Source organism: Leptonychotes weddellii, chromosome 4, assembly GCF_054177405.1.
Source record: "Leptonychotes weddellii isolate Sample4059 chromosome 4, ASM5417740v2, whole genome shotgun sequence".
NCBI classification, from domain to species: domain Eukaryota; kingdom Metazoa; phylum Chordata; class Mammalia; order Carnivora; family Phocidae; genus Leptonychotes; species Leptonychotes weddellii.
In genome coordinates this window covers 100,879,022-100,891,343 of record NC_138372.1, presented here as the reverse complement: position 1 = coordinate 100,891,343, position 12,322 = coordinate 100,879,022, and the positions used below count along the sequence as shown (strand labels likewise).

Genomic DNA, 12,322 nt, shown 5'->3' with positions numbered 1-12,322 from the left:
AACCATTTCGCTGGTCCATGATCTAGGCAGAAATAAGCATGGCAGATTGTGTTAAGCTTATTTGAATATGTTTATAATGTTTACAGCCTGCAACTTTTTTTTTTCCCCACAAGGTGTTGGAATTATCAGTCATGAATGGCATCTAAATGCAGTTATGTTAATTGCAGCAAGGCTTTAAGTATCTTTGAGGGCTATTTTGTTACTTAAATCAGGTGAAAGTTAAATCCTCTTGCAGGGAGAAATATGGGTGTCACACAAGTTTTTGGCATCGCTTTCCAGTTTAAGGAGAAGAGGTTTGTGTTTAATTTTTGCAGGTACTGGAAGGACAAATACAAATACTATAGTGACTGCTGGTACAAGTACAATTACTTTATATCTATCACAGTGGAAACCAGAAGTTATTTCAATGCTCTGTATCACTTCAGCAATTTGCAAAGCAAAAATTGCATTTTCTGGGAGGAGATCAGAGTTGCCATAGCACTCCTGTACTTAAAATTCCTTGAAAGATTCTAGAGGGCAGAGATTTCAAAAAGCCAGGCAAACCAGTAAAAATCAATTAAATCCATTCATGGAAATTTTGTACATTGACAAATCTTATTTTTATTCTTTTAAAATGACAAACTCTGCTGAATAACAAGAAGGCTTTTTTATATTTGAACTTCAGTCATCAGTCAGGGAAGCAAAAAAATGTTCAAAATGGATCATGAAAGGCAATTTGGTTGCCAATATCAAAGAATTAGTCTTGTTGAATATATAATGATTGAAATTCCAGACATTCTCCCTAAAAGTAAGCAATGCCATTGACCCACTTTGTCACGAGAGCTGGTTTTCCTGCAGAGTAGTTCCAGTTTTGCCGAAGCTCTTTTTTCTACCACTACTGTGATCAGGAGTTGAATAGGGGCTGATGGTAAAAGTAAAGCTGGTGGCCAATAAACAGTATTTTTCTTTTCCTAAAACAACTTAAATGAAACTCACTACTTCTCTTCATTTGCTCCAGCCAATGAAGCATATCCCCTAATATCAACCTGGAGAGCTAGGCAGAAGAAAGCCGTCTTTGACCACGTAAATATATGGTGGCGATAGGCTGACATAATTTTTATGCATCAATTTCTAAATATACAATCTCTGACTGTGATGGAAAAACCAATTCTATAGCTCATTGATTAGAAATTCCAAAATAGGGGGTTTGGAGTTTCATTAGACATTTAATGGAGCTACATGTAAAATGAGAAAACAAGGAATTTAATTGTCCAGGTTAAGATATTAAGGTTTCTACAAAATTTGACTCTAAGTTAAATTATCTTGCTGACTCATATAAAAATTAACCTGGAAACTCTGGACTGTAAAGGATTTGCTTTAACATTCAAAAAAATAAACTGAGCCAAGATAACCCCCCTTTCTCATCATTCTACCTGATGAACAATTGTTGACGACTTTAATCTTTGAAAAATGATCAGGAGATTAAGACTGTTAGAATTTGTGGAGACATGGCCTCAAAGAATAGCAGTGCTAATGTAAATATGCTGGCATTCTTCTGTTTTTATTTTACTCTTTAAGAAACTAAGTCTGAGAGTGGTCTCTGCAGCTTGTATTAACATTCCAAACTTCTGAGAGGACCCTGCCATGCATTTCCATCCTGACTGAAGTACAACAGTCTGGTTCCATTGGTGAGAAATTCCAAAAAGAAATTGGTGGTCGTGGTGAGCTCCTTTTAGTTATTAGTTAAAAGGCTAAAAGTGTGACATATATTTCCTATTAAATTTATTGGCCCTATCATCAAATTTTTCACTTTGAGTATAGTTTGGAGGATTTTTTTTTTTAATATTGCATTTTTTTTTGAACCACAAGTAAATCTGTGGTTCTCTGCTTAAGGATACAACTGACATACACATCATATCACTTTAGGTCTTCGTTCCCACCCCCACCCCCAGACCACCAATAAAACATAATCTGATATACCCTTTTAAAAAATAACACAGCAGATTCATTCTAATGTATCACTGGTTAAAGGAACTGTCTTTTTCAGAAGCAAGTAGTCACCCATGAAGCAGCTGTAAAGAACTGAGAGGCCCTAATTATTGGCATATAGTAAAGCAGACAAATGAAGTACTTTGTGATGATTCCATTTAACAAGTAAAGCCATGTCTTAATTAGAGAGCACATTTAAGGACCGTGTAACCCATTAGGCTACTAACACTTTGGTGGTTGTCATCTGGTTTTATCTTTTGAGATTGGTGTTTCATAAAAATATGAGCTTTAATGGAAAAGTGTTCATCCTGGTAGGGGGGATCGAATTAATGTTCTTGCCAATTGTGGGAACTTGGTCAAGATTCCAAGTCTTAAGTTAACTGTTCCAGAATGTCTATTTTCTATGAATATATTAGTAAGTCCTGAAGTTTTACAAAATGGCTCAAGATCAGTGAAAGAGATTGAAGTATGGCAATTAATAAAAATGGGTTTTATAGGTATCCCCTCGCTGAAATAATAGGACACATGTAAGGGACAGAGGGAACCAATTTCGGTGGAAGATTCCTTTTAGTAACAGCCAAGAGTGTGTTTCCAAAAAGCGGGGGTGGGGGGTGGAGTTATTAATGATAGACACATGGAATGGGAGCCTCTGAAGGGCTCAAATTTCCCATTTGTATTTTGGTGTACTTGGATTTCTCAAGCCCTTTTGTGTCAAATCATATTTCTAAACTTATATTTGTTGGCGCCCTCTGTGCACTTCTCCAAGTTGATCTCAGCTGTGCTGCCTTAACTCTTCTCCCCAGGGAGAGGAGAGACAGCAGATGGGGTTAGGGCAGAGGGCTGATGCATCTGACAGCAAACGGCCGGGTTGTTGAGTGGAAGCTGCCAGCGTTAGGAAGCTACTTTTCCCCTGAGAACCAACTAACCACTGAAGAAAGTTGAAAATGAGCCCTTTGAGAAACGCTATTAAAAGTAGTAAAAAATTGCAATTGTGCAGATGATGTGCTGCTGTGTGCTTATTCGGATGCTAATGAGTTTGACATTAGGGAACTCAGAGGGTTTACAGCTACTCCCTTATGTGATTCAGTTCTTTATTGGCAATCTTTGAGAAAATAAATGGAAAATGTATTGCTAATAAATACATAACACGATAGGGTATTAGACAAAAAGCCATTACTTTCAGGATTTAGAAAGAGCTTTGCTCACCAGTGTGACTGTTTTCCAGGATCTTTTGTTTTAGGTTAGAGTGTGGCAAACAAAAGGGTATAGGCAGGTGGAAAGCTTCGGGACTCTTTCTGAACTGAGAAGAGTGAAGTAGAATCAGCCAAATGCCATTTGTACAGAAAGCCTTTTTTTTTTTTTTTCCAGTTGCAGTCAAACACAAACTAAGAATTCCCAAGCTACTATGCCACTTTTCAATTCTGACATCATGTTCAATAATCTGCTCTATCACTTGAGAGAGTTTTATACCTATTTTTCCCCAGGAACTACAGTTGCTGACTTGAGTTGAAGAAGCATCTGCTTAATGTCTGGTCAAAGCTTACAAGCAATACAGAAATCTATGGTTAAAAAGCCAAGCACTTCAATCTACTGCAAAGGGTAAAATACAGGAAGATAGAAATCTTCTACACGGAAGGTTGGTGGCTTGTGTTTTAAAATACCAGAACTTCCAGATATACACACTTTAGATGTGCATTGATATATGTGATATTTGTATAAATAGTCCCTCTCTAGGATGCTGAGTGAAATTATGCTGAATTTCAAAGTTTTCTCTGAAGAGCCAAATGGCCTGAAGACAGATTCTCTTCCCATCCCTGGGACAAAATAGATGTGAAGCAGCTCTTCACATCTATGTGTTATGTCTGAATGCAAAGTAAAACAAGGGTAAATCATTTCTATGGAAAGCAGGTTAAAATATTGGCAAAAATCATTAGTAGCATTTTATGACAGTCTCATTAAAGAGAGCTCTAAACAACAAAAGGATGAATTTTGAATCTGTCTTTTGTGATTTCTTGAGTAGAGCACTTTCCAAATCTTGTCTGAACTTCTTTTGGTGGTTAAAAGTAAAAATACTAGTGATAATCGTAAAAATACTAGTAATAGATAATACTATCCAATTTATCTACCAAATTGAGATGTAATATATATAGGTCAGTAGTTAAGACAAGAATGAATGTGGCTACCTTTAAAAATGTAAAAGTCTTTTTCCAATTGATATTGTAGTATAAAATCTTTCATTCTGTCTATGGTAGAGCCCAACCAGATTATAGGTAGAAGTGTCAATGCATTATTGTTCACGTCAGTGTGTACTACTGATCTTCTGTTTAATTTGACATGCCTTCCTTCTTTTATTTTTGATTTAACAGAATGAATTTAAGGACTTCTCACTGAAGTGGACAAAGACATTTAGTCACTTTGACAGAGCAGGGCAAACCAAGTTGGCAGACAAGTTACCTGGAGAAAAAGAGAAGTAAGGCAACATTTTGTATTAAAAAGTAGAATCTATTGAAATAAAATGTATCCAATCAAAGCATTTATATAAACGCTCTCCTTTATAACAGCATTTTATGGATTTGCTCTGAAAGAGATTTATTGTTAGTGCTGAATTTGGAATTGGGATTTTTGTCAGAGCATGATCACTTTAATATTTAAAAATATTAAGCAGGTGGAGTCCTTTTGCATATTGATTGGTTTATGTTATTTGCTCATACATGTTTACCCTTAAAGAAAAGTTCAGCATTAAAATTGTCTTAAAAATCTATTTAAATTCATTTGTGTTAGAAATTAGTTTACTGAAGGATTAAGAATAAACAAGTGAGATAGTTTAAAAGCATGTTTTTAAAAGCACTATAGATGACTTCTGAAGTTAATTCCTACAAACACTGGAAAGTAAGGAATTGAGTTGTCCTTGGGAAAAACCTATTAAAAATAATTTATCCCTCTATGAAGGAGCTTGTCTTCTAACAATTACATATTTGTACACATGCATCTCAATATATCAGCAAGAAAAAAAAATTTAAGGCCCTTTTAAGTTATTACTTACTGAGTTATCCTTAAACAGGGCATATTTAAAAAATACACAAAAATTCTCTTAAAACGTAAAGCTGGCGATTGCCCCCTTATGTCACAAAGCTGTGACTCAGAGGCCATAGTACAGCGACTAATAGAAATCCTTGGCACACGTTGGCTACCTAAGGGAATAATAGAACTATTTGCTGGAGTCGTTTGGCAAAAGGACACAAACATATGGCTTTGGTTTATATTCAGCTTTGCCAGTTGTGCGAAGTTACAGGATGAAGTCGACAATAGCAGTGACAACTCAGAAATGAGAAATGAGACTCAAAATAGAACAACTTCCTTATAAAGCTACCCAAGCTTGTCTCAGGTCTAAGATTTCTTTTATTGGAGTGCATTTCCAAGTGACTCTGGAAATCCCTCTGAAAATCACCTCCTTATCTAAGGGGAATGGGCATGTAGTTGGCTCTCAGAAAGAAGAGTTTCCCAGAGAACTGCACTTTTTTTTTAATCTGATGGTGGACTGAGTCTACTTCTTCCTTAGTTGTGGTATTTGTCAGAGTGAGAAAGATTAGGGCAGACGAGAGAGGTATCCTAAATCTAAAGGGGACACATCATTCAATTCTCTAGCTTTCCGTACAGAATCAAAGATAGTATAATTAGAGACATATAGGTAAGAACAAGGAGTTGGAATCAGAGATAAGGATAAAGGATTCAGAAAATTTTCATTTTATCTAGAATAAAAGATTCAGAGAAGGTTGAGAAAATTAATGTGACATCTTGAATGATGTAAACAACAGTTTTTATTAGTTTACATTTTTTTAAAAATCCATTTTTTGATGTACTCTTTCTGAGAAATTAAGAAACATATGAAAAGAAAACCAGAAAAGTAAAAAGAGGGTCAGAACAGAGAAAACAAATACTTGAACATTCCATCTCAATATTCTCTCAACAAGTAAACTATTCTTTTAGTATCACAACTCATGTTCCCCATCCTTTCCCTGTATAATAGGGAGACAGCTTTTGCTGCCATTTTGGGCAGATCCAAACCTGTATTTAAAAGAAAATGATGCCAGAAATCAGCAAAAGAAAGGGCACTCAGTGTAAGATTCTTTGTTCTTCAATCTGGCCAAATTTCATTCTAAGATACTGGCATCCTCCAGTTGTTTCATTTTCCGGGTTTAGCCTTTCCAACTTCCTGAGTTTCTCTCTGTGATTTTTTTTTAAAAAATTGATTTTTGTAAAGGAAGCATCCACTGAGGATAAAAGGCTCCTCATGGAGAGGACCCCAGGACCTCTTCTCGGCAGCCATAGAGCTTCCTCTCTCCATTGCCACATATGCCCTGGACTTGAAATGACATCTAACAAGAGTCATGTGGCACAATCTACAAAAATGCATTGCCAGTACAAAGCTCTGAGGAGGGAAACACAATGAAATCTTGTTATAAGTGGAAATTATTGCAAGTTGAGTGTGTGTGAAGGACTTCTCAAATTAAAGGTAGCTACCATCACGAGATTATGTGTAAGTAGACAGTATTAAGATTAATTCCATCAGGATTTTGAGAAGGTGTGCTTGAAACACTATGATCACTATGGCTTTTTATATTAATAGTAAGAAATTCAAGACTACTTATATATATTTCTGTCTATCTATCTATCTATCTATCTATCTATCTATCTATCTATCTAGGACATCAGTGTCTACAGTTCTGTTGAGAGGAAAACTAAAACTTCAACATCACCAAGAGATATTTTTTATCCAGTTTTTAAGAAATTATTAAATATTTACTTGGAGATTTTTTATTTTTTTACCATTAGGTTAAAATAGGATTTTGAGTGACAAATATAATCAAAGGGAACTTTGTGTGACTGAAAGCAAAATTGAGTTTATAAATTCTGTGTCCTGCTCCTTGAGGCTCTCCTTCCCACAAACCAGCAATTTCAGGACTCTCTCTTCAGCCCAGAAGAAGGCTCCAGATCTGTGCACTGGGGTGATGTGGACAGGAGATCTGCTGATTGCCCCTTATGTGAGTGCCAGTAAGAAAAGATGGTCAAGTAAAAGTAACTAGGAATTTATGATGTGCACCTGTATACAGGTTTGTGAGTATATAAGGATGTTAAGTAAGGGGTTTCCAAATTCAACTAAGTAGTTAAATTTTATTTTATGATCATTTTTCTTCTTCATTGCCTATCTACTTATTACTTGCTGATTCTTGCATATCCTTCCTGCAAGTTTCACTTCTTTGCCTTCTTTATCTCATAAGTTTCTTTCCCTCTTGCCATTTCTCCTCGTATTAACTCCTCTTCCCAGAGAACTGGGGAATGAAGTCTTGTAAAAATTTTTTCATGGCTTTATTATGAATACCAGGTAAGAACCACTTTTTCCTCCTTTTCACATATTTATACATAAAATTTTCATACTTGTAGGTTAGATGAATTTTCTTAAAGTAGTTTCAGATCAGGAAAAACAAATGGCAAAGCCTGCCTTCAATATTTTATCTCTTTCGAGAAGTAGATTATCAGAGCCAGGAGGAACCCATTACAGGGATCTCAGAAAATATCTTGACGTGTTCCCATTCATAAACAATGAAATGAGGTAGACAAAGGTTCTAAGAAACCTCAAAAAGGACAGCTTTTTTAGAAAATCAGATCTCTGTTTTGAGAAAGGAAATGATTCATTAAGTTTTGCCAAATTCATTGGAGACTTGTCAATAGCATTTGGGACTTCAGCAGTAAAAATGATCAAGTCTCCTCTTCCAACAGGAAAAAAAAAAAAAATGTTCCCAGCAAGAAGTGTAGCTTCCCAGATTGTAGCACGTGTTAATTAGGTCAGTCTCCTGAATCATGCCATAGCTGTGGGCCTTCTCTATAGGTCTGGAAGAAGTTGAAAGGATGGGAATTCCACCCCCACCCCCACCCTGGCACACCTACCCCAGGTATCAACACATGCACTGAGATAGAAATCTCTTTCCACATTTAATGCACCATTCCCAGAACAAGGTACTCACTGAATATGAAGTTTGATTTTATAAAAATTAAGTCTGCTTATTGGGAGTTTATTAAAATCCACGAGAATAGTCCATATAAAAAATGCTTAGAAATTTCTACGCCCATATATAAGGTTTTAGAAAACAAAGACTTACCTTCAGATTGAGATCTGTCAGGAGAGCAAGCCATCTCATGAATGTTAAAAACTTCCACCCCTAAAAAGAAAGCACATTGCTTTAGGTTTCTGAACTTCTTATTCCTCAGTGAGCTATCAGACATGAGTAGACACTGAACTTAGTAACTTTTATTGTTCTTTGGTTGTGAAACAGAGAAAGAAGGTGAAATCGATGAATTATATATTATGGCCTCGATCCATTTCATTCATACAACTTGGCACACAAGTTAAATTTGAAAACTTTGCTTTATGAATGATTTACCAGTCTTTAAAATGTTTACATGGGATATATATGCTACACCATCAAGAGGACAATAGTGCCACAAAATACAATTATGAGGCTAGCATTCCAAGCATAATCAAGCAGAGGTCCATGAATATTTATGCATTCCTTCCAATGACTTTAATGGGGAGGCGGCTGCATGGGGTGGTTGCAGACATGTCAGGTCCAAAGGGATAGCTGAATTGCAAAATGGAATTAGTCTTAAAGCTGTTATAAGGAAGGTTCCATATAAGTATGTTTCTGAAACTTTTATATGTGCCTGCTGGCACTCTTTGCAACCTGTGTTTCAGTTTTGGTAAAGAAACTCATGGAGTTCAATCTTCACTTGCCTTTCGGGAGAGATTTTTCAGAGTGGTTGGGGAGACCTCACAGCACCTGTGTGGCAGGAAAATGTCAGAGTTGTGTTGAGTTGCTACTCACCCGTAGAAGTAGCCTCCTCAGAAATAGTTGGTGGTTTTCATCATTTTAACCCTCCTGCTACTGATCTCTCTTAACTGAGTTACTCATTTAGCACATGGAGGGGAGTTTGCATGAGTTGAGCCACTTTATATGCAACAGAGATACTCACGGAAGAGGAGGATTTCACAACGCAGTGCTCACCATCCTGAGTAAACCAAGCCATTTTAATCCTAGGCAGTATCACATCTGTCATAAATTCATGTGGTTTTAAAAGAAGGAAATCTACAGGAAAAAAAAATCACGTCTGTTTTATTATTGTTTTCTCTTATTATGTGGTTTTAAAATATTCATAACGATGGACCATTTTATTTAGACTAAAGCAACTGCACTTAGCAAAAGCAGTGAACACTTTTTGTTTGCTAATTTAAAAAACAGTTCAATGATTGGTGTGGTGTTTATTATGAAATGATGACAAAAGAGTACCGGTGGTTTTAATAGTTTTAGCTTACGAGAGCTGTCGTTAATTTTGTCTGTAGTGTTGCAGGTGAAAAAATGCACAATGGATAAATAGTCTATATTGGTTTAACTGAACATAATATATAGTGTGTTCTGGAGTTGTTTGTCTCAATAGACTATAGTAATCAAAAGTAATGAACCTATTATGTGCAGGACCTTGGAGAGCGTCGAATGGCAGTAAAAGTGTGGCACATAAAAGGTTTATTAAAGGAAATTAAAGTCCATCATTGCCACACCTGCTCCCCTATTATAAGTCTATGGCAGGTCAGTGCCTTCAATCACAACTCAGCCTGAGAGAGCAGAGATGCGCCTCCCATTACCATCGCAGTCATACCACATCCACGCTAGTGTCAGGATGTAAGGATAGGCACCACGGACAGTGCCTTCTGGCTGCTTCTCAATTTCAAGCAAAATAACTTCTCTCCATTTAAGAACTCCTTCTGATAATGTGCAAAGGTGAATTAAACTAGAGATTATTGGAAGATTCTAGTGAAACCAATGGGAGTAGTCATGTCTGACTATCTTCAGAGGGACAAAAACAGCAGGCTTTTAAAGTATTTCCATCCTTTCGATAGTTCATTTGATTACATTTAAAATATTTAGTAATGATGTTTTAGGGAGTTTGATGCTGACATGTGCAGCACTCAAATTTCACTTTCCTTACAGATTTGCACAATTATAACCAATATTTATTCTGGAATTCTGGGAGTAAATATATATCATTTAATGATCAACGTTTCCAGTGGTATTTTGAAAAGGGAGCATTTCAGGAATTTGCCTTCATGTTGCTTTTTTGCACAGGGGATTATTTTTCCTGAATTAGAAAGAGGTGCATATCAGACAGGGTCTAGAAATGCAAAGGAATCAGGTTTTAGTAAATTAGTCTGAAACCTTTTGGTTTGGCATTTGAGGTTTTGTCTCCTTTACAACCACTGTTAAGCAGACAATCCTTTTCTTTTTTCTTTTTTTTCCCCCTATTTTTGTAATGCCAGAAGTGTTTGAATCACTAGCAAACACTTATGGACAAGGACATCTGCCCTCTTGTCACTGTTCCCTCTGGTTTCAGCATCTATAAAAGTATTTCCAAAACTCATGTACTGCAAGGGCAGTCGCAGCTATATACCTGCCAAGGCAGGGTGCTATTCAAGAGCATGGAAGGCTACTCTATTTTTCATTATGACCTTTAGAACTTGCAAGGACATGTTTTCATATTTTGGTCAATGTCAAAGGAATGACTTCAGGACTTTGTGTTCATGTTACAGATGGATGCAGAAGCTGAAGATAAAACACTGCGTACCCGCTCTAAAGGAACCAAGGGTGAGTTAGCAAGCAGATTCCATGACACCGTGCCCATCACACCATAAAATATGGGAGTTCCAATGCTCAGTCCCTAACGTGTAGTCCGAATGATTACAACTTCCTCAGGGCTTCTTTTTTTAAATCAAGCTAGGACATTCGATCATGGCATTAAAAGGCAAAATATTATGAACCAGGAGCTAAAGGACTCAGAAAAGTCCCAATGTGTGTGATGCTAATTTTTACAAAATGCAATCATGAGTAGATTTAAAACATCATGCAAAACAACATAAGGGTCAGAAGGGAAGAATGCTTCACGGAGACCTCCAAATTATTGAAGTGACCTTTGATGGCCAAGGGAAAAAACAGAATTGTTAGTTTACTGCCAAAGCAGATTTTGATTTTTATGTTATCTGGTTTAGTGGCTCCCAATCTAAACTTAGTTCAAGTAAAATGATGATGTTTGTTTTTTGCCTGTCCCTGCTGGGAATTTCCGGCAGCTCCGCAAAGTAATGTTTGAAAGGTTTAACTTGCCGGTTATCCTTCTCTTTTTGTAACCAACAGATGGTAATGTAATATTGAAATATAAACAGGCTCTTGATGATCTAAACATCTGGAAAACAGGAGTGACTGGCAATAATACCCCTTAAGGAAAATAACTTTTATTATAATTAGCTATATTTTTGTGACCCTTAATTCTAAATGGACAACTGTAGTTTCACCATAGCCTCTGAAAACACTCTGGATAGCCGTTCCCCACCCGACTCTTCTCCCGGTCAGCCTTGCTAAGGAAGGGTTTTTGAGATTTATCATTGAAAGTGGCTAATCAGATGAAATGCTTTCCTTAGCTATGTTTATCTTTGTGGTCAAGGTAAATAATGGCTGTTTGAGTAAAGTCCAGAATCCCAAAATTTGTAATAAATTCCAAGATGATTTTTTTTTCAGTTAAAATGTAACCATGGTTATTATTAGTTATGATAAACAAAATGCAGAATAATGCTGTACAAGATGCAGGAACTTTCTCTACCCAAACAGAAGTTTTACACCATGTTAGTGCCCAGTTTTACTTCAAGTTACATTTAAAGTAATTACATCATATATCCTAATATTTGGAATGCAATAGTTCTAAACATTAAATTTTTATGCAACAAACTTCTCAATAGAATACAAGTTGAAGAAAAAAATGATTTGTATTGTTATTTAGGATAAGCTCACATCTGCTATAAATACCAGCATTCTAGGGACTGTATTTGGATTATACGAATCCCTTGTTTTGACTTCTAAAAGCACACTATTCTAGCATACTTTTAAAATGTGGGTGTTTTAATTTGCAATTCTTTTTGTACTTTGAATTCTTTGGCACGTAATATACACCCTTAAATAGAGCCAAAATGTTCTTCTAGAAATGAAACAACTGTTTCTCATGCGGCATGAGTAATCTTTCAAACCACCTGTTGTCTTTCTCAATATGCTGCTTATCCTTGTGTAGGCAGGTATTTATAAACATGAACTTCTTTAATTCCCATCACTTGTCAGAAAAAAAATCAAAACTCTTTTTTCTACAAGATTCTTATTTTTAAAACGATGTTGATACTAACATCGCTGAAGCATATCTTTCTCTTTCTATACATATAAAACTTATGGAACATAATCTTGGGACACATTCACTTAGTAAAACTTTC

At 36.1% G+C, this 12,322-nt stretch overlaps 1 protein-coding gene across 3 annotated transcripts in view; it reads left to right on the top strand.

Annotated features, from left to right (window-relative positions):
- Positions 1-4,347: 4,347 nt before the first annotated feature.
- ST18 (ST18 C2H2C-type zinc finger transcription factor) overlaps positions 4,348-12,322 on the top strand; it is a 113,733-nt gene continuing 105,758 nt past the window's right edge. For all 3 annotated transcript variants that reach the window (XM_031020787.2, XM_081815997.1, XM_081815998.1), the window contains exons 1-2: positions 4,348-4,438; positions 10,607-10,661. In XM_031020787.2, coding sequence (XP_030876647.1) covers positions 10,607-10,661 — 55 coding nt within the window. In that variant the 5' untranslated portion in view covers positions 4,348-4,438. The remainder of the gene's footprint in view (positions 4,439-10,606; positions 10,662-12,322) is intronic.